The sequence below is a fragment of the Pseudopodoces humilis genome, chromosome 26, assembly GCF_049639895.1.
Source record: "Pseudopodoces humilis isolate 2021_Gansu_Grassland_sample_001 chromosome 26, ASM4963989v1, whole genome shotgun sequence".
Taxonomy (NCBI): Eukaryota; Metazoa; Chordata; class Aves; order Passeriformes; family Paridae; genus Pseudopodoces; species Pseudopodoces humilis.
Genome location: NC_142225.1, coordinates 3,359,698 through 3,387,276, shown reverse-complemented (window position 1 = coordinate 3,387,276; position 27,579 = coordinate 3,359,698). Strand labels below are relative to the sequence as shown.

Sequence of the window (27,579 nt, the reverse complement as noted above, 5' to 3'; positions counted from 1 at the left end):
CCCATTTTATTTCCCAGATAGACAACACTGTTGGCAAATCAAGACAGCATGAAACTTACAGCAATAAAACAACAAACCCCCGTGTGAAGTGTGCCAATGCATCAGGGAGCTCTCCTGTGCCGCTCCCCCGGGAATGCTGCCTGCGGGAGGCAGCTGTACCTTTCATGGAGAGCACACTTTGAGCTCACTCCACGGTGCAACCCTAAGTGCTGCAGAACCACAGGACAAGAGACCGAACACCTGAATTTTCCCCCCGGGACTTCTCTTTAGGGATGTGCGCATGGTTTCTCCGGGAACAGCGGCGACACTCGGCGAGCACGATCCGATGCTTCAGCACAAACCCCAGGTGTCCAGTTCAGCATGGCGTAAGGCATGTGGACAAGAGAGACATGAGCAGGACGCAGCGGGAGCAGGGGACAGTGTTGGTGAGCCACACTGCAGTGTGTCCGTCCGACCCCCCCACATCCCCGGCTCCCGTGACCCGGGCGCCATTGCAGCGCTGCTGAGGCTGTTTGGTTTTGGCCGGCGGTTCCAGAGCAGCGCCGTGAGGTTTCGCTCGGATGGAAACGCAGAAATGTTGGTGGAAGCTGTCGGAGAAGCCGCAGGGATGTCTGCAGGGATATCTGCAGGTGATCCGAACTCTGCCCTCAACTTCAAATGTCACTGCACTAAATTGGGAGATACTGGATGGGGAGTAAACTGGCCCAGCCACTAGTACTGTCACAGAATGTGTGTTTTTAAAAAACAGAACAAAAGGCAAACAGATTAATTATGAATCCTTCTTTTCAGAAGCAGACCAGGATTTAAAAAAAAAAAATTCCCAAAAAATTAAAATGTTAGATCCTCCATCTAAAAAAAAGTTTATACAGATGCGCTGCGAGTGATCCCCACATGGGTCTGAGCAGCACCTTACAGTACAGACTAAGACTTGAAGAGCTGATCTCACATTAGAAGTCTTTTAATTTAACAAAAAGAAAAAAAAAAGTGGCTCTGGCTGGGGTGACACAAAGGGGACACTTGGGACACTTCAGAGTACAAGGCAGAGGCGGGGCTGGCAGCCTCCAAGCCGTGGAGCGGAGTACCAGGAAAGGGGCACTTCATGCACAAAATGTATTTTACAAAATACAGATCCAAAAAAGAAAAAAAAAAACAAAAAGCAAAAAAAGCCAACCAAAAAAAACCAAAAACAACCAAAAACATCATCCCACCTTGCACTAAATTGCAGCACTCTGAACACTTGCTCTGCCCCAGGCGGCTGCCCATGCCTGGTGTGAGGGAGGAGGCATGGAAACGGGGAGGGGAGGGAAATCCAGGTCTCAGTCTGCTTTTGGGAATTGCTCTCGCAGGGACGTCGTCAGTCATCTGATGTCGGACACGGAGCTCTCGGAGTACGGCGTGGTCATGACTGGGGTGCCGTTGTTGGCCAGACAGCCTTGCCTCAAGGTCTCAAAATACGAGGCCTGCACCGGTTTATGATACTGCAGAACTTTTATGGCATCTTCTATCTTAAACCATTCCCTTTTCCTTCCTGGGGGCAAAGAGAGAAATCAGTAGGTGCAACAGAATGATGTACTCTGATCTCAAGGGCCTCCCCCTCCAACCCCACACTGACACCATCTCCAGGGACAGGTGTTTGTTTAGGGCAATACATCCCCTGTCTTGCATTTCTTAATTAAAAAAAAAAAAAATTACTATTTTGCTATTTCTGAAATTTCTATTCAAACCACATGCTCATTTTACGACAACTCACAACACGCACACCAAGCAGCACCCAATTTCCATCAGTTTACAAGTGGACTTCAGTTTCATGTGGACAGTTCTCAGTCCTTACTCTTTCCATAAAGAGCTTAAGGAGAGTCCTGTTCCATTTGCTGAAATGCCATCACAAACCTTGTGGCAACAACAGGTTCATTTCCATTTGGGCATCCAATTTAAATGCAAAGATTTCAAAGATAACAGGGAATGATTAACCCACACTGCCCACATGCATTTCCTCTAGTCTCAGACAGGACAGTTCTTCATGCTGTTATAGTTACGTATTATATTGTTGGCTTTTCGCAAGTATTAAAATGAATGGTACGAGTACAAGAATGGGAAATTTTGTTGTATTAACATAGTTTCCTTTATTTCTGTTAGAAATAGTGGTATAATATATGTATGTTAAGCTATGACATAGCATTAAAACAAAAACTACTTTTGTCTGTATAACCCAAACACTGAAAAAGATAGCTGGAGACCCTTTTTTTTTCTTTTGTAAACTATCTTATCCAGATGAAGACAGCAGTGACCAGAACTCTGGGAGGAGGAATTTATTGCATTTCTGGTATCAGGGAATGTAAATCTCGATGGCGCCAAGAAGATTGATCTATTGGGAAGGGGGCAAGAGAAAACTAAACAGAAGAACACCAAAGATCCTAAGAAGAATGTATGAATATGTATGAGAATTTATGGATATGTAGTAGGGTTCTGTTTTTAAGGGACAATCCTTTGTCAGTAAGGTGTGCTCTCTTGGCTGAATGCAGACACACCCGGCCCTATTTGTATACTTTATTTTTTTCTCCTAATTGTTTTTTTAATTAAACTTTTAAATTCTATAAAAATTATGTGAACCTCATTTTTCATAATGCTCTTTGCTTGGTACCTTCCAGTGCAAGAATTAAACACAAAATTGCTGCAGAGGCAGCTGGACACTTACTTGGCTTCACCTGGGCCACACAGGTGACAAAAGCATCAATTTCATGACAAATTTTTTTCCTAAGCAACCAAAGGACACAACACTGCAACTTTTCCCAATGACACTCACACAGACTCCGGGTCCCAGAGAGATGCTGAGCTGACTTTGTTTCCATCAGTTAATGCAGCAAGCACCAAGCTTACCAATATTGACAGAGTCCTCCCAGTCCTCCAACACTTCGGTGACGATGAGTACATAAACATATGTCCTGTGCTTCCTGTCCCGGTTCTGCAAGGCAAAGGGGACAGAGTAACAACCACCCAACAGCAACAACAAACCTTTCTAGGCAGGAGGGCACTGGGCCACTGCAAGATGCAAACTGCCTATCTTGGGTGCAGCTCCTCCCACAGCACAACTCATATACTAAAGCTAAGAATTGTTAAATTAAGACATGGCTGTGTTTTAAATCAGAGAGGTCTGAAAGTGTTAATAGGAACACCCAAAAGTGTAGCTCCTGATCTGTGGAGCAGTGGTTTGTGGACTGATGTGTTTACAAATTAGCTCTTCAGCTGGGAAGGCTCTGACCTATTTCACATGAGTTTGATGGAGTCAGTGACAGAACAACAGCAAGAAGAGCTGTGTCTGCTACCTGCCAACTGTGCCAGGTGTGGCTGTGAGTGTTAAAAATAAAGGAGGGACCCCACTCCCCAGCTTTTGGCAGCACCAAGAATATTCAGCCACAACAGTTATCACCATCATTTCACTCAAGTGCCCATTGCAAAGATCAGAATTGCTGAGTGGGTTTGTTTGTATCTACCAGGGACCTTTGCACCAAACCCACACCTGCTCGCTCCACAACCCTGCAGTTACTCCAAGATGATTTTTTTGCAACAAAATTTCACATCACCCATGTCTGAAACTTACCTCAAAAATTCCCACTAATCTTCCTAACGTCCCTTTCACTCCAGCCTAGGGAAGTTCAAAGAGAAAAGAAACAAGCTTTAACAACAGCTCAGTACATGTTTCCTACTTATTGTGCAGGACCAGTTCCTTTAGAACAGGAAGCAAACGCTCTAAAATTCTGCTCCTCTTAAACCAACACAGTCACAAGGCAAAAGACAGAAATGTTTGCTGAGCACTCAATACCCAAGCGTTCCCAGGGCTTTTTTTCTTGTTTTCCTACATTCAAACAATTTTGAATTCAATCTGAAGGAAGAAGAAATATTTGAGGAGTTACTCCTTGCATACCAATACAGTCCTCGTGACCAGAATCTCCTCTGCAGGTTATTACAGCCTGAACACAGGGATCATTGGCTTTGGGGTTTGGCAGTTTTACCCCTTCAAAATCAGAGTTTAAGGAAATAAAGTATGTGCAAGACATTCATACCCCAAGAGGGACGTGACAGCTCCCAGGTATTTCAGGGGTGTCCTGCACACACCTGAAGCAAGCCAATATAAACACAAAATGCTGTGATGTGGCCCCAGCAGCAGGAACAAGAGAGGTTTGGATTTAACACAAAGGACAGATGCACACTGAAATAAAGCTTTTGAATTAAGCAGAGACACAAATCAAGAGATCTAAGCAACAGTTTTGTTTGAATACTACTGAGGATATACCACTCCATCACATTTGGAGTCCCTTTTGGTACCTTTCTGCTGGCTCCCTCCTGCCCCCCTCAGCTCTCCATGCAAAATCCCAGCCCATTCTCCTGCCTCATTGCATTATATTCCCTCCGTTTTATGACTGTAAACTGGTTGGAACTCAAGTGCTACAGACAAGATGAGATCTTGCTCCATGATTTAACAGGTCTGAACCTGCCCACACAGCCTGGCACATGACCCAGCCACAACTGGGAGGTAGAGTCGGCTCCGTCTCTGGCAGCTGGAACACATTCCATGAACAGCCCAGGGAAACTGCCTCTTGCAGATGAGATACAGAGATATGATTATGCCAGGCTTCTCTTTTTTTTTAAAAAAAAGATGTCTGAGTCACATTAATGATAAGGCAAATTCTCTGTCCTACTGACCAGCTGCTGCACAGTCACGTGCTGTCAGAAAAGGAAGGACTTTCTTTAATGAGACAATTTTCCTGGTTAAGTTCCAGCCTACTGCATGAACAGGTACCAAACAATCCAGGCAGAGCACACCTCACTCCTGCTTCCAAATGGTGCTGATGTGGAACTGCTCCAGGACCAAAAGGTTTGGAGCTGCAGTCACAGAAATCCATAAATCCTTTTGGTAACACACTCACTGAGCTCTACTTCTAGGAAGTGAATCAACTGAATCCTCTACTTCATTTTGGGACACAAGCTTTATTGTCTCACCAATACTTGTAACATCCTGCTCAGCCCAGAGGTGCCTCACCCACTGTGACTCTGGGGGCCATTCTGGAGCAACAACTCCATGAAGGAGCAGCAATTCCATGAAGGAGCAGCAATTCCATGAAGGAGCAGCAATTCCATGAAGGAGCAGCAACTCCATGAAGGAGCAGCAGTTCCATGAAGGTCGGTGCCCACGTGCACAGGACAGGCCGGGCAGAGCCTGCCTGACCTTTGCGGCCAAGTGATTCCACCTCTTCTGCCAACCCTGCTGACCTGGGCTCAGCCTTCTCCATGCAAATGGAGACATGCAAATGTTTCAAATGCATTTCCCTCAAGGAACTCCTTCAGCACTGGGATTTATTTTTAGCTAAGCCACGTTCAACAGGCAGCAATAACACAGGGAGGAACTGGAGGCTTCCACCTTCACAACATACGGACATGAATGCATTAAGAGGTGAAGCACAATCAAATATTTCTGGAAAATAACTGTCTTAAGCCAATACTTCACTAGTTCCTGGAAAAGGCTTTGAATTTCTGCTCTCCCTACTTGTAGGCACTGAATCAGAAGCCAGGGATTTTATTGTGATGGTTTAGTGAACTCTCAAGTCTGACTAGAAATAAATTTATCTCCAGGCAACTGGCCAACTTGGAGAAGAAGGATGAATTCTGCTCAAGCAGCCTCCCAGGCAGTTTATCCCGGCTCTAGAACTGTGCTGGAAGTAGCAGAGGGAGGTGAGGAGCCCTTCCTTCTGTGCTGGTAAAGAGAGATGATGGAAATAATGCTGTCTGCAAACCAGGATCCTCCTGCTCTGTCCTGCCTGATCCTATTTGTCCAAGAAGGCACAAAAAACAATGCCAAGACCAACATGTCTTGTAGAAAAATCATGTTGAATTATCATCAGACAACTGGAGAAAGCTCTAGGCTTTGCTTCATGCACGTACTTCTCATGTACAGTTGTAAATGGTGACATAAAAGAATTGTTTGGTTAAAAATAAAACACATTGGGCTGATATTATAAAGCAAGTTCTTACCAGAGCCTGCAAAACACATCAGCCACTGCTCCTGGGGGCCAGTTTTCCCGGTACAGTGGATTTTAAAGACAACATACAGGACACCCAACACCAACAGGATTGTCATACTCCTGTTTTTGATAGAGCACTAAATTCCCACACCAGCAGGAGAGTTGGTCTCTACAATGGAACAAACAAGCATGCAAGTGGAATTCAGAGTCTCACATAAATTTCTAAGATAGAAGTTGCCGAAGACACCTGAAGAAATAACCTACAGCTGTTACCACTAACAGATCAAGCTTGGTAACCAGCAAGGAAACTGCCAAGCTCCTCTCTGGGCAAGCTCCCACCTCCTCCTTTCATATGGGCCATGAGCATTTTCTTGGAGAGTTAAAGCACAGTCCCAGGCTCACCCAGGACTGCAGCAGGGTCTCAATCTTAATTTGCAGCAGACTACTCAGGAATTTTCTCCTTGATAGTAAATGAATTAAGAATGTTGTGCTGTCCTGGGCCAGAACAGTGAGTGAGGCAGAGGCAGCGCAATTCATTTTGTGCCCCTCTAAGCACTGGAAGTGCTACAATCCTCAAAGTACAAAGAAGGATCCCAGGAGGATCCCAGGAGGATGCTCCTGAACCCATCAGCAGGGATAGGAGAGCACCAGCACCAACTGTTCCAGCTGCAGGTGTGGAAACAAAGCGAGGCAATCACGCGACAGGATTCCCTGGGAGAGGTACACTCAGGTACAAGAGGATACACAGTGCTGGCAAAATGAGCTTTTTCCCTGCTCTGCTGATCTAAATCAGTGTCCAGGGTCCAGGACAGGAGGAAAAGGCAGCTCTGGCAAGAGCAGATCAGCCACAGATGCTGCCAGAGCCAGCTGCCCAGCACACACTTCAAACCCCCAGTGCACCCAGAGGGGTGGGAGCTCAGGACAAGGAACAGAAACCTGGAGGAAATGAAGCTTTACTAGTTCCGCTGCTCATGGAACAACTTGTTTTAATAAAGAAAAATTACTGAAGACATCCAAGAACAGCAGGTTCAGGTTTCAAAGCTGAAAATAAGTTGAGGTCAGATGCAAAAAGCAGCCTGCAGCAACACCATCTGTTCCTCGGGACAGCTTTTATTTCCTTCCATCTGAGCTAAGGAAAATGTGTGTTGGAATTTCAGCTATTTTACTTTGCTCTATTAGGCTCAAAGCCTGCATCTACTACAGATTACTGCTGGGTAAGAGGACTGTGGTGGAACACCCAAATCTTTGCTCCAAGACCTGCACTACTGAAGGTGCAAATCCCACCCAGGAGGGCTATGGACTCGTTTTTGAAGGATGCTGATTCCACACCAGCTGGGCAAACTTGGCCGTCTCAGAGAGGATCAGACTCATTCATCTAATTCTGTACTGCATGACACCTTTATTTGCTTCTACACTTGTGAAACAGAAATGAAATTCCATGTCAGAGTGAAGAACTTTCAGACACTGCACTCATTTTTGTGAAGTCTGAGCACAGGCTAAGGGACAGTGACTTTGAGCCACTTGCACTGGGTATAACTAACTAGGAGGAGTTCAAGGCCATCATCTCGTCATTCATCTGTGGGCCCTGCAGTACTTTTAAAAAAAAAATCTTCCTAATTCAGCACTGAAATATATCAATATCTGTGTTCTAAATCACTAACAAAATACATGAAACAGGAAAGATCATCTATAAAGCATGTTTCGAAGAGGGGAAAAAACTGTTTCAGCAACCAGATCAAAGTACTGCCATGATGGACTATTCTTGACATTAGCACCAATTGCCTGTTTGATCACAGATCAAGCACAGATTATCTGGCTTTTGACTCCCATGAAGAAAGCACAACTAACACTCCCGCAGTGTTATAAAATATGACATTTACTAAGTATTTAAAGGTCAGGATGTGAAGAACGCTCTAAGTGAAAAATTAACTGGTGCTGAGTTTCACAGATGAGTGTGGAGGCTTTTTTCAAAGTCACTCTATAATAAGTTTAAGGCATCTATTTCTAAACCATGATGTTCACCAGTTGCTCACACCCAAAAAACCCCCTTATTCCTAAGCAAAAAACAGTCCATGAGCAACAAGACCTGTTTGAAAAGGGCACACACCTTCCACAAGGTGAACTATAGAACACAAGTGGAGTTCCCAGCTCTGTAAGACTGACTAGAGCACTTCTCAGCAACCTGTCAGAAATAAGAGGGTTTATTCTGAAGAGGCTGCCTCTGACCCAGAGCTGCTGTGTGTCTGCTGTCACTCTGCATGAACAATGCCCAACGACTCCAGTCACTTCCAATTTCATGCAGACAACAGCGAGCATGACAAGTGTTGGTACCTGTCTACTTTAATACCTGTGCTGGTACAGACTAATATAGATAAGGACTACCTCCAACTAGGACAAGGACTTGAACTCAGACTGGGACAGAGGGATCACAGCCCTCACTCAGAATCAACATTTCATTTTTGGAACAGAAAGAAGGAAAAGTTAGGTAACTTTAGATGACAATTATTCCAGCATGGCTAACGTGGATAAACCCAAACACATACACAGTAAAATTAAAATAGGGAAAGCAGAAGTTATAATGTTCATTTAGGGAAGCATGTTTTGAAAAAAAAAAATGCACACCATGCAAAAGATAATGAATTGAGAAGAGACAGCCTATTGTCATCCTCAAAAGATACAAGCAACGGGAAGGATCACAAGTTCTTATGGCTCTTCCAACCGGCTCTTGTTAAAAATTGGAAAAGGCATAGCAAAGGCAAGGAAAGAAACCCCACACATTTCTCCCACAGTTTTGAGCAGCATTGTTCATTGACATGGGGGAAACTAATTTTCCCTCTCCCACCTTGAGAGACAGACTTGTTGAGCAACAGACTGGAACTGCTCAGCTAATCTGTGTCCCCACAAGCGGCTGTCCCAGGAGAGAGGCAAAGACCTCAGACCTACTCAGAAATCAGCCTGAGCTCCAACCGACCCCAAAACACCTGGATTCACATGGAAGGGAGAACAAGGGCTACCAGCAGCCTCCTGAAGGCCTTTCTGCCAAACCAACAGCATGAACTGGGAAGGTGGGTGCTCCTGTCTCTCCCAACACTCCTGCTGTGCTCCAGCAACGGCCCCTGCAGGAATCAAACAGCTCCCAGAACTCGAGGCCGGGGATGTGGGGGATAATTCTGTGTGCAGATTCTCAGCAGCATACCCCATCTGGACAAAGCTCTACACCCCTACAGCTCTGCCAGCACCACTCGCAGCTGCAGGGCACTCATGTCAGACAGCTCCGTGCCAGCTCCTCCACCTGCACTGCCCAGGTGAGCTGGGGGTGCCCAGGTGAGCAAGGGCTGCCCAGGTGAGTCAGGGGTGCCCAGGTGATTCCTGGGTGCTCCCAGCACTCTGAGCTGCCTCTGTTCCGTGTTGGGAGCAGCCGGGCAGAGGTGCCTTGCTGGGCAGAGCTCACCCTGCCAGGCTGCCAGGGCTTGAGTTAACACTGGCAGCGGGCACAGCTCCACGTGAGCAGGGAACACCAGCCGAGGAGCGGGATTATCTCAGCCAGCCCAAACCAGTTCCTGCGCGGCCTGAGCCGTGCCAGGGCTCCCTTCCAGCCAGCACTGTCATGGAAAGAGCACAGTTCTCCCAGGGCGCTACTGCCTGCACAGGGAGTGCCCCATCACGTTTATTTTAAGGGTTGAGAGGCAAAGCTCTGCACCTTCTGAATGAACCCTGGACTTCTGTATCAAATCACTTCATTATTAATAAGGCTTGGGCTGAAAAGCAGGAGTCTGCAGCTAAAAATATTTCTATTGTTCTGGTTACACTCACTTTAGCTTGTAAAGTAGCTGAAAGGTTGCTGAGTTACTGGAAAAGCAGGAGCAGGGTTACAAGCTGGAAATAAAATTTGCAAGCAGCACTTCCCGGTATTAGAGAGACCTAAAGACACTTCAAAAAATAAACATTGACTGTATAATCTCTTTCTGATAAACTGCTAGATTATAAAAACATGCAAAGAGAAGCATGCAATCTGCCACATTTGGTTAGTCCAGCAGTCTGAATATTCAGTTTGGTTAGATAGCAGCAGGTACTACCAAATAATTCAGGAAGAAACCTGCATATACCAGACAATTCAATAAAGCAGGTACAGAAGAAGCTTCCTCCCAAGTCCCATCAATTAGCTCTTCCTTTCTGTTCTGCACAGAGCCCAAAGATTTATAACCCTCTCAAAAGCATTTTTAATCCTGCCTTATGTAACTGTGAACCTACTTGGCCGTTCCATCTATAATCATGCAATCATTTCTGAACCCAAGCATCTCCCCAACTGGTTCATATTCAGAAGCACATCCTAAAGACATGTTTTACATACACTGCAGTCAACTGCCATTCGCTGCCTTTATACTTCTTACAATGAAAAAAAATTGCTCTTCCAGCTTTAAGAGAAAAACGTGCTTTCTCCCTACAGCCCATTGATCTGTGTTTGATCTCCTGTTTGATCTCCCTCCTGAAACAGCTTCGAGCAAAAAAGAGAAAACAAACCAACCAACCCATGCACACTTTAGGAATTGCTGCTGGTAACTTACAGCCAATTTCACTTATTCACATAAACCTCAGTATGTATTCTAAACCAAAACATACTTAGATCCCTATGTTTGGAGTGCTTTTAGTGTCTCCTATGGGTTTATTTCTACCTTCTACCCAATTACTAGACAGGTCCACAAAGGCACAACTGAATTTTAAAGTTCTCTTACAGAGAAAATGAAGCAGAGACTATACATACATTGAAGTGACTAGAGCTGAACTTTATTTTCAGCTAAAGGTATCAGGGAAGGACAAATTCATTCCAGCTGAGAGGTTTAATAACATTCCTGTGTTCTCTTTATTTAGAACTCCGTTTGTTCTCCCATGTGGGATGGGGATATCACCAGTGACCCTGTCTCCCTCTCCACCTCAAGGAGAAGAAGGAAGAGCAATGAAAACAAACCCACAGAACCCGGGCTAACAGGGCAGGGTGAAGCCACTCACCTCTTCACAGACCTCACGCACAGCGGCCACGCCAGGCTCCTCCTCGGGCTCCATGCCACCCCCGGGGACAATCCATCGGTCCGGATGGCGACTACTGCTCACCAGCAGCACCTGTGGAGAGCAGAGCACAGCTGATGGGGCACCCCCAGCTGAAGGGCAGAGATTGTCTTCATGCCTCACACCCCCCCGGACACAACCCACCCAAGGCAAGGCCTTGCCACTGCTCACTTTTCCCTCAGTCCCACGCACATAGTCGTGGAAATTGTGACAGTGAGGCACTGCCACACTCTGTGTCACTTCAGCCACTGCCTCTCCCTCCTCTGATGCATTGTAGGAAAAACTGTCCTTGCACACCAAAAAATTCATTAGCACTGGACACAGCATCACACAGTGTGAATTCACTGCAGGGTCCTCGCAGCTTGGGATACACCTCAGGCAACAACAGAAATGCACAGATGCTGCTCAGCACCTCCACCCTTTGCAAAAGTACCTTGATTTAATTATCCTGGTGCCTTTGGCCTTGCCTGTCCCTGCAGCTCTGTCACTAACAACACATACACGTCCGGGAACTCCCACTGCACTGTTTATGTGAAATTGTCTGAGCACAAATTCTCAGCCCCACTGTTTGTCACTTCTTTTGCAGTAGACACTGAGGAGTTCAGCTCTGGAGCCAGCACTTGGCTACTTTTGGTTTAGAGGAGGTTGTTCAATGAGGTATAAGCAAAATAAAAGCCTATATTGAACCTATTAAACTTAAAACCCCCTACTAAAGGGCTGCACTGAAGGGCAGACATTTGTGAATGAGAAAAATGGTTCAACCCTCTTCCCAGGAGGGATTTGCCATATCCATGCTTTGTGGCAGGTTTTCTTGAAAGAGTATTTTTTATTCCAGGGTAATTCTGCTCTGTAGAAGTTCAGGTTCTGATTTGCCACCTCCCAGCAAGACAAACTCTAACTAACACTCTCAACTGGCTACAGACTGTCCCAAAGAACACCGAGACACTGTGCTTATTAAATCTACTTGCAACACATCCATGAGCAGAGATGGAAACTTAAAACAACACTAATACTGTTGTCCAACTCTCTAAACAAAGCTCGTTCATTAGAGTCATCCTGCTGTACTTCATCATTTCACTGGCACAAAACTCAGAGCCAAAGAGACTTGCTCCAGAAACTTTCCAACATACCAGTCCAATTAGGTTCCAGGCCAGCTGTAACAGTGTCAGACATTTGGGAGTTGCACTGTAGAGACACTGAAATCCCAGGCTTTACTGGGGAAACAGTGATTTGCCAGTAGGATATGAAAATATTTGCACTAATTACCCAAAGGAATCTACCTACAGAACTCAAAATAAAACTTCCAAAACAAAAACAAGCACAAGATTTCCAGGGTTTTTCAGTTGGTTTATCCTGAAAATTCTCATCTGCCAACTGACCAAACTCATATTGGAAACAAATGAAGCTGCATGGGCCACCTCAGTTCCACAGTTCCACAGTTCCAAGTGGGATGGTTCCTGCCCCGTCCTCTGGCCAGGCTGTGACAGAACAGGGTTTGCTTTACAGTGATATCCCAAGTATTTGGTCCTCTCCAAGAGGAAGGCAGAATTCCTTTCACTCAGGCATCCAGTCCATGTAAAACACCACCAGAAAGCCATGCCTAAATAGGGAATGTAAACTTCATTCATCCTCAGAGCCCTTGGGAAAGAAGCCAGTCCCTGCCAGGCCATCCCCAGCCACCTCAGTTTGCCACGGTGCCTCTTCCTAGCACAGTACTTGACTTCTACTCCATCCTCACTCATCATCCAGAAGAGCCTGGACTCAAATTCCTGACTCCAGGTCAGTTGGTGATTCTGAGGACAAAGCTAAGAGCAGGAACAGCCATTTCAAGTGCACCTTTGTTGCCAGGTAAGGAAGCACCAGCTCTGCCACTTCCCATTGCAATTCAGAGCTCCAGCTCAAGGGGAAAAAAAGCAGAAAAATATTAAAAAGCTGCAGAACTAGATCTTTGAAACTCAGCACAGCACATCTCACACCCCTGAACTCCTGCCACCTTCCAGGCGTGAGAACGAGGATCTGCTATGGACACAGACTGCTCCAGGAAACCTGTTCAGGCTGAGACAATGCCTCAGCAACACACCAGGAGGAACTTCTGGGTGTAAACAATGGTTTGAGGCAAAGCAAATTAACTTCAGCTGCTCTGGCAGTTGAGCATTTTCTGAATAGAACTAACATGAACAACCCTTGCTGGGAAGGAAAAACCTGTCATTCTCACACTTTTATGTAATCAGACTATTTCCTGTTTAATAAAAAGGAAATCCCATCAAGAGAGTGTAGGAAACAAGCCCTACAAGGTCATTCTTTTAAAACAACTTCAAACAGGATATTGCTACCAATGAGCTCTCCCAAGACAAAGGGGCTGAGTTCCAAACAAGGGGGAGACACTGCTGCGTTGAAAAAAAACCCCACATTTCCAACACCAGTCCTGCCTGGATCCTGACACATGCAACGCATTCAGAGGGATCAAGGAAAAAGTTGTCATCTGAATCCCAAGAGGGTATGGGTTGGAAGGGACCTTGAAGTCCATCACATTCCACCCCCTACTACCTTCCAGTAGACCAGCCCAAGGTACAGCTGGCTTTTTAGCTCATTAACTTCTTTATTACATAAATAACATTTATTTTAGTGCATTTTAAGTAGTTAATTTAATCTAAATAGCCATCAAAAAATAAACCAAAATTTACTTATTTTTTTTAATCAGACTAAAACACGTAGGAAAGTCAGACATTTCCATTTTCTCCTTTCCAGGCAACTGTGTTTAAAATGGCAACTGAGACTCTTGGCCTGACAGGCATTTTCGAGCCACATCCTGCAGACTTTTTGGAAAAGCATTTGCAGGTAACACGTCACATGGCCAAGTTGTGTTTTCCAGGATTTCAAAGACAATTATGTCATTTCAAAGCAGGGAAATGAGCAACACAAGCCTCTCTGGCAAGACAGGAGGTGGCCCTGCTGAAACTCTCCCACACAATCCCCCACAAAAGAGAAAGTTTAGAAAAATAAGCTAAGTTTGAAGTGTGCAGCAGGGGCTCAAAGCAGAGCCTCATGGCAAGAACCTTCAAAGCTGCACACAACAAACAAATCCAAACAAACCTGAGCTGTACTAACCCCGCCTAGAGGAGACAGGAAACACACCAAGACATCTAAGGCTGCCCCGCCAGCCACATGGAATAAGGAGCTCCATGGGAAAAAGGGTGAAGAGTTTGTCCTCAGGATAAATCTGGGCATCCCCGATATACAACACTGACTTTAAAACAACCTACACAAACCTGCTGTATCCACATGGAGGGATTTTTCTGTCTTTTTTTTTTTTTTTTTTTTTTTTCAGAAATAACGGGGCTCTGCAAAGCAAAAACTAGGCAACCAGGATCAGGCAGAGAATTAACTCCCCATTTGTGGAACAGAGGAGAGATTCCCAGGTTCTTCCATGCTACGGTGGATTGAAACAACATCCAACACCCATGAATAAAACAAGAGCAGCTACACCATAAGGAACACAATTCCTCGAAAGAGGCCCTGCAGCAGCATTTGGGCAGACAGAAAGGGCCACAGCCCTGAGAGAAGCTGGGCCACAGCTTGAGTAGAAAATGAGCTGAGAACCTTCCAGACTTCCAGGAAAAGGCAGTGCTACCCACCTGTGCCAGCTGGGGCCCAACAAGCTGGCAGCCAACACAGGGAACAGCAGGCAAGATATTAAATCCAGGGTCTGGCCCAGCAGCCTTCTGCTGCCAGGAGCTGATCCATAGCTGCTGGCTCCTGACACAGCCTCTGCACTGCCTTACAGGCTTCCCCTCAATATTTTCAGGCTTTCCCTCAATATTGACATGCTTTCTAGCAATACTGTCGTGCTTTCTACCAACATTAAGCCATAAATCACATCGTTTGCACAGTGACTGAAGCACAAACCTCCCGGCAGTGCACCTCATTTCCCACTCTAGCACCATTTATCAGAGTACAGCCTGCAAGGAAACACTGCTGCAGAGGCTGCAGGAGCTGAGAGAAGATGGCTGACTGCAAGGCTTTTGCTGTTCAATCTGCCTTTGTCTCAAAGTTTCAGTTTAAAAAGAATGTGTTTTCAGGAGCTGAGCTGTGCTCCCATGTGCCCCATCAGATCCCAGAGCTGCTGCTGTGTCCAGCATAACAAACACCTTGGGTGCTTCACTCAAAATTAACAAACATCCTCTCAAGTCCTGAATCTCAGTACTGTAATGCTTTTCTACCTGACAAAAGTGGGATGTTCATTTGAGCAAACCAAATCACCTTTACACTCTCTGACCAGCAAGGGCTGAGAACTGGAGGAGCAGGGGGGAGAAGAGGGACACTGCTGTCACCAAAGCTGTGAAAATTAATCTCATTTCCCCAGCAGCAACACAGCCCCAATGGCTCCCCAACAAATCACATGTTTTGCCAAACTGCAAAGGCAGGATTGGCCCCAGGGCTTACGGGAGGGCTTCTCCCACCCTCTTGCTATTCCAGGCACGTTCTGGAGCTTGCACATGGTAGGAGTGAGTCCAGCCGGCGGTCAGCAGGGCTATAGCCAGCCCTGCACCTGGCAGGGTCAGCAGCTGGGACCACAACACACGCTCTCACCATCCCTCCCCTGCCCAAAACAGCCTGTCCTGCCGGGAGCATTCCAGCTCCTCAACAGGATATGTTTCCTTAGACAAGTGTTATTTTTGCACATGCACCTGCGCCAGGCTCCATGGGATAATGGGATTTAACTGACAACGTGGGATCCAGGAGCTGGAGGTGGGAAATTCACAGCAGGACGTGCAAAAGGGAAGGGATTCGCACTAGAGGACTTGACAAAAGTAAAGCACAAGTTTTGGAACGGGAGCAAGAGGTGAACTGGAAGAAGTTCAAGTCATTTCAAGTGCTTGGATCACACCTACAGTCCTATAGCCAGAGAGAAAAAATTACAGCAGATTCTGCTGGTTTTTAGGCTGCTGGTTAGAATAACAATAATAAATCACCATGTAGTGGGCTGCTGCTCTGGCTCCAGAACTCCACAGGTCCTGTTACTGCTACTGCAGTGCTCCTGCAACTTCAGAGCCATTGCCTGCTCCTGCTAGGGAGGAACATTGCTCCGCGGCAGAACACAATCCCAAGTCCTCCCCGTCCAGCAAAATTATGGTTTAGATAACCACAGAAATTATCTGCAACATGTCCTCCCATGCTCCAGGAGAAGCTGAACCACCTGCAGAAGCAGCCGCTGCTTTCAGAAGCTGAGGGTTCATAAGGGGCACTCCCAGAGAGAGACCCCAAACCCCAGAACCTATTTCTGCCTGTCAAAACCAGTTTGGTGACCACAACTTGTCCAGGCGCACCTTTTCCAGGAGAAATGCTGGCTTGTAAAGTGCCTTTTTGAGTAAGGGAGGAAAAAAGCAATGAAGAGGTATTTGAGCTTTTTACAGAGCCCAGATGACTCTGGCTGTCAGCAGCTGTGCGCTGTTCTGATTAACCACCCTACTCAGGAAATACAGCACACACAAACTCTCGGGAAGCTGCTCAAATATAAGTACTCACTTCTACACACAGCATCAATATATGCCACTTGCAGCAGAAGTAACCCCTGAAATATCTGACAAAAATCTACCCATCGGGTAATCATATCCCTCCGAATTTCACAGGTTAACGTGAAATTTCTGAGAACAAAGGGTCAGTGAGCAATATCCAGTGGCAGAGACAGGAATTCTGAAATAAATACACACAAAATTTGAGAGATCTTTGACTGGTCTGTGCACCCAGTCCTTCAGCTGGGCTGAAAAAGTGTTTAAAGAAACAGAGCCCTTTCTTCGCCAGCCATGGATGTCACCTACAGTACTCCCACATGGATGTTTGCTATTTGTTGTGTAGAACTGACTTTTGTTAATTTTGCTCCATCCAAGCAAACCAGAAGAACTCTCCTTATTTTAAAAGAACATGAAAGTCCAAGCACATGGTTGGGATTTTTTTTTTTTTCACTAAGAAGCGAAAGAGCTGTTTTTCTAGATTATGAGAGACCACCCATGGAAAGATAAGGTCCCCTGGCAGCAGCTCCTGCTGGGTGCACCCCCAAATGCTGGTACCTGTCTCCACACTGCAAGAGTTTGTCTGAAGTGTGCTCAGATGAACCAAGTCAGGCAACTGGGCATAAGGTGTTTTTTTAAAAAGTGGGGAACACAGAAAACACGGAGTGAGGAGAAAGATGTAGGAAAAACAGCTCCTAGTCAAGCAATAAATGGATCTGAGGTGGAAGAGATTCCAAAGCAGTGTTCTGCAGAGAACAGACACAGCCACTGCTGTTGTGTCCTTCTCCACAGACCAGGGTGGAGCACACCCTCTTTCCATAGTCATCACTTTTCCCTGAGCTGCAGCAGAACAAAACTGACTCAGTTCTTCAGTCTCACAACAGCTTGCTGAGCTTCCAGTAAATGAAGTGAAAATTTAACAATTTTCATTCTTTTGTTGTTTGGGAAAGTACAAGAGACCATGGCATTGCTTGTAATACTGTTTAGTGACAGCTGCTTTTGTAGGAATGCAAAACACTTTTTAAGATGAAAGACAGGTTTTGCAGAGGTTTAATCCATGCTTGGAGAACACAACCTACAGATTCTACACAATCTACAGGGCTGAGAGGGACAGGAGAAGCACAGGCAAGAGATTCACTTCCAAGCTGGCCCTCATCCCCCTGGAGATGTGGTAACAGGTCAGCAACAGACCAGAACTTCACCTGGGTTCAACCACAACTCTTTTATGCAGCAGATGGGAGCACACAGCCGAGCCCAGCCATCAGAGCAGGGATTCTGAGACCGTATTCCACGGAAAGCAGGATGATCATATGATGCTGGGCTCACTTACATCCCAACAGTGAAGCACTCAGAGAGGTTTTAGCTGTTATTGGCTTACACTGGAGCCAAGGCACAGGGGACAGCCCAGGAGCACCTCGTGATCCCCACCACACTCCCAATCCCAGCTCTGCTGTGTTACATCACAGCTGGAGTAAAACTGGCCCAGGAGAGGCCAGAAGGAAAAGAAAAAAGGTTTGTTTGCATTCCAATGGCTTTCCCAGGGGCCACACGGCCCAGCTCTGCCCAGCTCTCCCCGTGACCACCATGACCACCAAGGGCTCAGCCTGTGCCAGGGCACTGGCCCCTGGGTGAAATCTCTCTTCTCTCAGCTCCATTCAGGCCTCATTCACCACTCAGAAAAGATTCTTCCCGAGGCATTTTATTACAAAAAAAAAGTCTTTAAAAATGCCCGTGGTTAACGAGCAGCTTGTCCTTTTGCAGACACAATGTGGGCATGTTCAAACCCGCCGCTGCCCCAGTGCAGACCCACAGCCCAACGGTGCCTCTTTATTCCTTTAAACACCACCCGGAGCAGGGCTCCAGCTGCTGGGGCATGAGGGGCATTTTCTGGGATGTTTCCTCATGGAAACAGCTGGTCCACACAAAAAATAAGCGTGTTATGTAAAAATGACATCCTGGTGGCAGTGCTGAGGGGCAGAGACATCCCAAGCAATGAACTGAGTGACTCCAGAGGTACCACAGGACTTGGGACTCCCTGCGCACTCTCCTTCCACGGTTCTGCAAATATCCCGGGATATTTGTCACATCAGTCCATGTGAAAAGATGGGAATAGCAAAGTCCTGGTGTCTGGCTGCCAGAAGGTCCTTTGAAGTCTGTTCTCTTCTCTGAATGAATCCCATTGCTGCCCCAGCTCTCCCTGCTGCCCAAGGAGGCGGATCATCGTTTGGGAAACCACACAAAATTTGGGGGGTTTCCACAATGCCCAAAAAATGTACCTTTTTTTCTCCATTTGAGATTCACATTGAAATTAATTTTCCCTGTGCTGCTTTTTAAAAGAATATGTAACAAAGGCATCTTTTCAGCCAATGCTTGGTCTTCCAAAAACGTTCCAGAGCTTTTTTTCATGCCCAAAAGCAGCGGCCTCCAAATGCAATGCAGAGACAATGTGCGACCTCCAGCAGCATAGGGAAAAAATAAATCACTTAAAAACTAAAAAAGAACAAAGTATTTTTCTGTTAAGACTCTTTATTTGCAAATGTAACACCAAACCAAGGACATGGTGTTTTATCAATCTCCAGGGATTGCAAAGATTTCAGAGAAAAATATATCAGTATACTGAAGAGTCAGGAGGAAACACCTAAACAGAAGAAAGTAGCCTCCTCTGTAAGTGTAAACAAAATTCTCGTATTTCTTCTTGTACTTTTTCAATTCAAGAACTAATGAGGGGTTAAAAAGTGAGAAAAAAATGGGTTTTTGGAATTCATGGCGGGAAATGAAGAAAGGCAAGAGCAAAGTTCTACTATTTCTTAAGCACTTAAAAGAAACAGTAATGAGAAACAGCCAGTCCTAGGAAAAATCCTGCTTTTAAATAGAAAGTTTAATTTATTTATCAAAACATGCTTCTTCTATCTTCGTTTCAAACACTAAGCTTTTAATAGCTCTTTAATGTACATACTTTGGCTCTGGCTCTTTCTCCCCTCCCTGAAGAGACCTTCTAAAGAGATCTCAATTTCCATTTAAACAGAAGCAATCAATAATAAAATATGCCAGTAACATTAAAAAGTATTATGGTCCAAGAGCAAACCAAGAAATCTTTCACAGCCATTTTAAATTCTGCACTTACATATGTACAGGTAACACCTTCCTTGCTACCAGAAAAGTGCAAGTGAGTGAGTGGACACCAGTCAGCTTCTCTCAAAGTTTATTTAAAAGCCAACAAATGAGAATTAACGCAAGAAATAATTAGAAAGGAAAATTAATAAGGTGTCCTGCTTGCTGATTTCACTCACTGACACAAGTTTAACTTCAACACCTTTTGGCAAAGGCCAAGTGCAGGATGTGGGCACTGTGTCCATCCCAGTGGGGTTAATTCTGTGGGATTGGGTAAGAACTTTCTCAGATATGTTTGTGACAAGCCCCCTTCCTGGGCAGCTCCCACAGCAGGGCTGCAACAGGTGGGAACAGAGGATGCAGTTTCAGCTCAGGGTTCAACTCACAGGTACCACATACAGCCCTTCAAAGGCTCTGAGATCAGAACCATCCTTCCCTGCCTCATTCCCGTGGCGGCTCACCAGCAGCACCCACATGGCACATACCAAGGAAACCCATCCCAGCCCAAACTGCAGCCCTTCCAGAGCAACCACTGCTCCCTCCCCAAGCTGTCCCAGGGCAGCACAGCCACTGCCAGCTGTCACTGTGAGCTCAGGAACAAGGCCACCAACAGCGACCACAGGGACAACAAGACACTCACCCAGAACCTCCACTGCCCTGCACACAAAAATCTCCCATAGCTTACAGACCCCTATGAATGACCCAGCACAACCAGCAAAGGGAGACAGCTCCCTCAAACCCTGCCTGAAACCAGAAACAGACCATTCTACTCTAGCTATTACCTAGAAACTAGAGCCTGAAGGAGTTTAAATTCAATCCACTGTAGGTGGAGACCACAGCAGAGACACAAATGATACAAAAGTGGTTTTAAATCTCAGCCTTACACCAACCTGACAGCTGAGCCTGCTGGAAGCATTCGTCTCACACCAGCACACCTCTGGAATGAGTTAACTTTCCTCCTTCGACCTCTTGGGTCAGCACAGTGACACTGCCACACAGCCTGGTGTCCCAGCACAGTGAGGGCTCTGACACCTGTCATTAACACACCTCGATGTCCCCAGCACCACGAGGGCTCTGTCACCAGCTCCCACAGGCCAGAGGGAACAGCTGGAGCCCGCGCAACACTGCAGACTGAGGTCTGTTGAAATAAAACTTGCAACCAGTCACAGGTGATTGCCTTAGGCACCTGTTAAAAGTACTTTTCTATCCTCAACCACACTGCAGTCACACATGGCCAAGCCTCCACCTGTCGAGAAGAGCCTGCAAACTGCCCCACTAGTTGTGTACAATGGCATCGGGGTACTCCAACCCACCCGTGCTGAACACCCCCAGCATCACCACACAAAACAATTATATTCTTCCTCACAGTCAGTCCATAAATTTCCTGAAAGTCCATGGGAAGGACCAGCTACACTGAACGCTGCACCAAACACACTGCTGTCATTTCAGACCATTTCTGCTGAAATGCTGACACTCCTCATCACACCAGCACAGCTACAGCACAGCTACAAAGGGCTTGTGCAGCCTCCTTCACGTTAAATAATAATTGGATGCATGCTAATTGCCTTTCCTCCAGTGAACTGTCTGCATTCCCTTCCGATTTCCTGTAGCTACAAATATGATAATCAGGAGAACAAAGACTTTAGCACAGCCACTCGGGCACAGCAAATGCAGTGGAGTGTGTACGCCTGACTCCAGCAGCAGCAGCAGAAGGCAGACCTGCAGCCTTGCTGCTCTGAGCACCCCGAGCCCACCTTCAGGAGGTGTCAATAAAGACTCGTGTAAAATCGCACATCGGAGTGAAGTTTCTCACTGTAACTTCCCCGACAGTGCAGCCCCTTAGCAACGCGGCCGCTCTCAAACCAACCAATCCACCTTTAATTCCCACTTCCTCCCAAGCTCTCTGGACAGCAACTTCTGGCACTCCATCAGTCCCCTTTTATCCCAGTTTCTTTTTATAAATCCAAGGTCAGGTTTCCTCTCCCATCTCATGTGATGTGCTGGACTGAAGTTCTGCCAGCATGGTCGGTCCCCTCGGCTGCCAAACCCTCTCCTACGCTCCCCTCAGCCTGTCCCGCCGCCCACCGGGCATCTCCCCGGCTCCAGCAATAACCAAGTGGGAAGCACTAACTCTCCCAGCGACGCTGAATTACGCCTATTAAAACTAAAGCCCCGCTGGAAACGAGTCCCCCACCCCGGGCGGCTCGGGGGTCCCGGGCCCGGCCTCGCCCCCGGCCCGGCCCTCACCTCCTCCTCGCTCTCGCTGCGGAAGCACAGGCAGGCCGCCCGCTTCTTGTAGCCGTCCCCGTCGTAGGTGCGCGTCTGGTTGGACTTGAGCTTCATCATCCTCCGCTCCGGGGGCGGCGGGGCCGGAGAACGCGCGGTCCGCAGGGCGGGGGCGGGCGGGACCCGCCGGGCGGCGAAGGACGGGGGGGCGCGGGGGGACCGCCTGCCCGCGACAGTCTCTCTCTGGGTCTCGCTTCGTGGGTCTCGCTACGCGCTGCCGCCTTTCGCCCGCCTCACCCCTGCCCTCGCTCCCGGCCGCGCCGCCGCCACCGCCCGCGCTCCGGCCACCGCCGACGACGACCGCGCCGCCATCTTGGGGCTCGCTACGCAAACGGCGTAGCGCCGCCGGGCGGAGAGGCGACGCTGCCCCCGGGGCCTCACGGCACGCCCGCTACGCAAAGTGCGCAGCGCGGCTTCCAGAATGGCTCCCCCCGCGTAGGCGGTGCCGCCACGCCCCCGCCCCGGCTCGCGCGCTCTGCGCCATTGGCGGATGCCGCGTTCGGGAATAGGACGGGCGGCGCGGGGTGGCGGCGGCGGGCGCTCGGCCTTACGCGAACGGCGCAGGGGCCGGCGGCGCGCACGTGGCCCCGCTGTGACAGCGGCTCCGCGGGGACAGCAGCGTCCGCTCTGCGCCGCGCGGGGGCGCTGCGGCACGGCGCCAGGCCCCACCCCTCGGTGACACCGCGGGTCCGTGACCATCCCCCCCAGTGACATTCCGTGTGCTCACCCCCGCCCTGACACCGCGGGTCGGTGTCCGTGTGTCCGCTCCCCCCGCCGGTGACACCGCGGCCATGGCGGGTCCGTTACCGATCAGTCACCGGCTGCCGAGCGGCACCTGGCGGCGGCCGGTGGCCACTGCCCAGGTGCTGCCGCCAGGCTCACCCTCAGTCCCCAAGTGCCAGCGCAGGTGACAGCGCAGCGGTGACACGGGGACCCGCCCACGCGAGCTGTGTCCCGATCAGCGGGACATGGGCTGGCACAGCTGAGTTTTCCATCTGCAGAACAGCTCAGTCCCAGCCCAGCCCTGCTGCATCGCTGGCAATCAGCATCGCCCTGGGCAGATGGGAAATGCTCCCGCATTCCTCCAGGACTCACCTCCACACCCCCTAAACTTGGAGAGTTCCTTCACTAGAACCTGTATTTAGTCACTCCCAAAGTGCTACTCCAGATGCTGAAGATGTGAGTCACGCTGTGCTTCGTGAGCTCTGTGCACTTCAGAGAGACACAGGCATGAACCCAGTGGCATTTTCACCTCTTTTATTATACACAAAACATGAAGTTCTACTGTGGGGGCTGACCACGTCCACGACCAAATCCACCTCTCTGCAACAGCAAAAGGAGAGTGTCAGAAATCATTGTGTTAAGCAATGACAGCAAGAACAAACGTCATCAAAGCTCTGTGATGGCACAGGTCAGCCAGCTGCTGCAACATCAACCCTTTCCAGCCAGCTCTGTGGACCACACCTAAAATACTTTTGTTTTTGAAGTATAAAATCATGGATCTCCAAAGAGCTCAGCTTGCTCTCAAACCTGTTATTGCTCTCTGTCCCACCACATCCCTTCCCTACAGCAAGCAAGCTGTGTGTGAAGGGTGACAGTTTCCAGCCTCTCTGACACCCTCAGAGTCCCACAGGCAGGACCTTCCAATTTCTCCCATCAAAGCCTTCAACAAAGGAAGCCAAGTTCCAATGCAGATACTCACGAACTGGAATTCTGTGGCTGCTCCAGCACCAGCCTCAGCCTTCTTGTCAGCACCAGCTGCAGAGAGAGGAGCAGTCAGTGCCCTCAGAACCCCCTGCCCAGCACAGTGCTCCTGCCTGAGAGCAAAGCTTTAACCATCACACGCAATTAACACTGGGGCTGAACACAGCAAAGCAAAACAGCTGTAACTGAGCACGTTTGAGAGTTACTGAACCAACCCCAAAGAAAATCCCACACCTCAGCTGGACAAAACTCCAGAAAAATCTCCCATCCACCCGCACATACAGACTCTAAGCTATGCCAAGAGTTTCATCTCCCCCTTTTCTCCTTGAGAGGAGCCCTAGAGCTGGGACAAGTGTCCCCAAGAGGGCAGGGGGGAGGCACACTCACGTGGCACGGCGCTGCGGCGGTATGTGTCCCGGTCAGCCTCACCCCGCGTGAGCCGCGCTGGGCGCTCGCCCTCCAGACCTGAAACACAGAGCAGAGCTTCAAATGCTGCTCAGCCAGGGCACAAACAGCTCCTTCCTGCACCCTGAAGTGCAGAACAGCATCAGGTCTGCCAGCAGTGCTGTGCCTGGGGCAGCTCAGGGAGAATAAACCTAAGGAAAACAGTGATTTAGTAAGGGAAGTCTCCCTTTACGGTGACTTTAGTCTCACTTTAAGGGTGAAATCTGCTCAAGTGTCCCAGCTTGTGGCAGGGTGGAAGTTAAATAACGTGAGAAGTGGCTTTACAGCATCATCTTAACAGACTTCTGGTCATCAAACTAGTGCTGAACATTTTGTTGATAAAAATCCCAGAAATACTGGGAATTTGCCATGTCCAACAATCCTGTTAACAGCTGAGTCACAAACTGCAAGACAGAATTCTGACCCCAACCTGAAACAGCCACACTGTCAGTACCCCAAATCCCCCCACAGTACACATTCATGACAGTAAAAGCAGATTATCTGTGGAAACTGAGATCAATACCAGACAAAATTCCTGCAGGAACACCCAGCCGTGGTGGGACCCACCATCTCAGGGATTGGGATGTGTCCTTGGAGCCCAAGCTGGGGTCTGCCCACCCAGGCAGGATCCAGTGAGGGGCAGCTGTGCCTGGCACACCCCAGTGTCCTCCTGCACACGCACTGGTTTGGCCATACAAATCCCAGTTTTTGTAATAATTCTTTTACTACACCACCTCAGTGCCTCCCAGGTTGCTGCAGCCTCAGGCAGGTCATCCATAGCAAAAAAGAGCACCAAGTGCAGCCCTTCCAAATATTCCTGCCCAAAAGGGTCTGAGGAGGGTTCCAACACCAGAACAAGGCTGTGACACCACACACAGCTCCTCCTGCACAAGTCCCAGCCAGAAGCTGCCACCCCTCCCTCCCAGCAGGGATGCAGCTCCTTTAGCTCACTGGATAAACACAGCATCTAAAGAACAAATCTTGGAACATCCAAGCAACTCAGAAATCAAAGAAAGCAGCGTCTTCCCAGTTTCTCTGCAATTCCTTCCTTTGAAGCAGATGATGCTCCCGTTTTGTTTGGCTCTGGGCTGCTCAAACTGCAGCAGCTGGGGGTGAACTCCCAGCATCCCCTGGCCCCAGCCCTGGCCCCTGATGTGGTTCAGACACAAAAAAGCACAATCCATGTAAGCCCCCAGAGCCAGAGTACATCTGGCTGCACCCCCTGCACTCTGGGATGTGAAAACCCACCAAGGGAAAAATCAGTGCTGCAAGTCCAACATGCAGAATCACAGAGCAGCTGGGCGCTGATCTGGAGATCATCCAGTTCAACCCCTCTCAAGGCAGGGTCACTCGGAACAGGTGACACAGGAACACGTTCAGGTGGGTTTGGAATGTGTCCATGCAGGGAGACTCCACACCCTCCCTGGGCAGCTGTTCCAGTGCTCTGCCACCCACATGGAAAGTTCTACCTCATGTTGAGGTGGAACTTGGTGTATTTTAGTTTCTGGCCACTGCTCCTTGTCCTGTCATTGGGCACCACTGAGCAGAGTCTGGCAACATCCTCTGGTACATCCCCTGGGGATATTTGTGGATATTTGTCTCCTCCAGACTAACCAGGCCCAGTTCCCTCAGTCTCTCCTCACAGAGATGCTCCAAAACACCTCAGCATTTTTGTGGGCTCTGCTGCTCCTCCAACACGGGTTTGCAATTAACCTTTGACATCAAGCCCTGTTCCAGCATCACATTCAGCATCCGTGGGGAAGGCAGAGTGGGACATCCAACCTGGCCACAGGTGATCCCCAGGTGGGGCTCCAACACATCCCAATCTCAGCAGGCATGCTCCCAGCAATCCCAGTCCCTGGGGAAGGCCAATCCCCACTCAGAGCATGTCCCTGTGGGTCCCAACTCTCCCCATCCCTCTCAGGGGACACCAGTCCACACCAGCTACAAAAGCCACAAATCCCAACCCCATTTCCTTGCTCTGTTCACAATTTTACACCCAATCCAAACAGATCTGGCACTGTCCTGACTTGCCCAGCTCCCCTGTGGCCCAGCTTACCTTTGGGCCGGGGCCTGCCGGTCTCGGGGCGGCTCCGGCGCAGCGTGGCCGGGACAATCTCAGGGGGCAGGTGGAGATAATCCCGCAGGTACTGGATGCCCTCGTTGGTCAGGTACCAGTAGAAGTGTCTCCAGGCAAACTGCTCCTTCACGTACCCTCGGGACTTGAGGGACTGCAGGGAGAGCTCCCAGTTACTCCCAATTATGGGTGAGCCTCTCCCAGTTCACAAGCACTGGGGGTCAGCAGGGCACTGAGGAATGGGGACATGGGGACGGGGAACAATTCACATGCACGGGACATAATACAGCACCACCCCAGAGAGCAACACCTTCAAGTGCCCCCAAGCCCTCCCACCTGCATGGCTTTCATGACGTGCAGGTTGGGCACATTCTTGTCCACGAGCTCGGGGTGTTTGGGCATGTGCACGTCCTTCTTGGCCACCATCACCCCCTCCTTGAACAGCAGCTCATAGATGGCGATTCGGTTCTTCTTGGGCATCAACATCTGCAGAAGGCACAGGAAACAGGGCTCGGTGACATCTAGGCACCACCATCTGCACGGGGGACAGTGAACCCTGCTGGGTAACCCCAGTGCCCCCCGAGCTGCCCTGTCACGCGGTTCCCACCGGGCCGCTCTACCTCGCTGCTTCCTGGCAGGGAAAAGGGAGCAGTCCCAGCTTTTGCTCCTTGAAAGCACCGGCCCCGCCCGGTGTCGGTCACAGCGGGACACCGGGCACAGCTGGGGCAGGGCCGCAGCTCGCGGGGGGCCTGTCCCGGTCCCGCCACGGACACCATTACTGCTGCCGTTAAGTCAAACTGAAGTCGGGAACCGGGAGCAGCGGGTGCCTCCCGCCCCTCCGGTGCGGACCCCGGCAGCGCCTCGGGACGGGAACACGGCTACGGGCGGCGCTCCAGGACCCGCCGGGCCCTGGGCTCGCTGGGCTCCCCGTGCTCCGCCATGACTGAACCCCCGCGGATCACGGGCTACTCCCGCGACAACTCCCGAGGCGGGAGGTCCCGGTGCTAGCGCTGGGCCTCCGGTATCACCCCGCGGCCAGGCGCCCCCAGTCCCTCCCTCCCAGCACAGCCAGGCCCGGAGCCCCGATAGCGGAGATGCCCCGCAGGGGGGTCCAGGCCCCGGGATGGCGGCGATGCAGGGCCGATGGCCCGAGCGCGGCCTCACCGTGGCGGCGGCGGCGGGGCCCGAGCGGAAAAGACTGCGCGTGCGCCGCGCCGCCGCTTCCGCCGCTCGAAAGTCCCCCGGCGGCGGGGCTGGCCGCGGCGCTGCCTGTGCGGAGCGCAGGCCCCTTCCCGCCTGGGAGCGGGCAGCTCCGCAGTGCCTGATGGGCTCAGCAGGGGAGCCCCGCGCCCCACACCGTGTCACC

General features: G+C 49.3%; 2 protein-coding genes across 3 annotated transcripts; both read right to left on the bottom strand.

Annotated features, from left to right (window-relative positions):
* NUDT3 (nudix hydrolase 3) lies at positions 1–22,280 on the bottom strand. The gene is made up of 5 exons (XM_005529362.3): positions 21,950–22,280; positions 11,025–11,135; positions 3,599–3,643; positions 2,878–2,962; positions 1–1,528 (listed from the first exon to the last, which is right to left on the bottom strand). Exons 1-5 carry the CDS (start codon positions 22,046–22,048, stop codon positions 1,359–1,361), a joined length of 510 nt encoding a protein of 169 aa, XP_005529419.1. The 5' UTR covers positions 22,049–22,280; the 3' UTR covers positions 1–1,358.
* Positions 22,281–23,228: 948 nt separating this feature from the next.
* On the bottom strand, positions 23,229–27,435 carry RPS10 (ribosomal protein S10). 2 transcript variants are annotated; one of them, XM_005529363.3, is made up of 6 exons: positions 27,378–27,435; positions 26,550–26,699; positions 26,196–26,367; positions 24,080–24,157; positions 23,691–23,746; positions 23,229–23,311 (listed from the first exon to the last, which is right to left on the bottom strand). In XM_005529363.3, exons 2-6 carry the CDS (start codon positions 26,697–26,699, stop codon positions 23,270–23,272), a joined length of 498 nt encoding a protein of 165 aa, XP_005529420.1. In that variant the 5' UTR covers positions 27,378–27,435; the 3' UTR covers positions 23,229–23,269. The 2 variants fall into 2 exon arrangements, with proteins under 2 accessions (XP_005529420.1, XP_014113674.1); XM_014258199.2 differs by lacking the exon at positions 27,378–27,435 and adding an exon at positions 26,834–27,193.
* Positions 27,436–27,579: the final 144 nt, after the last annotated feature.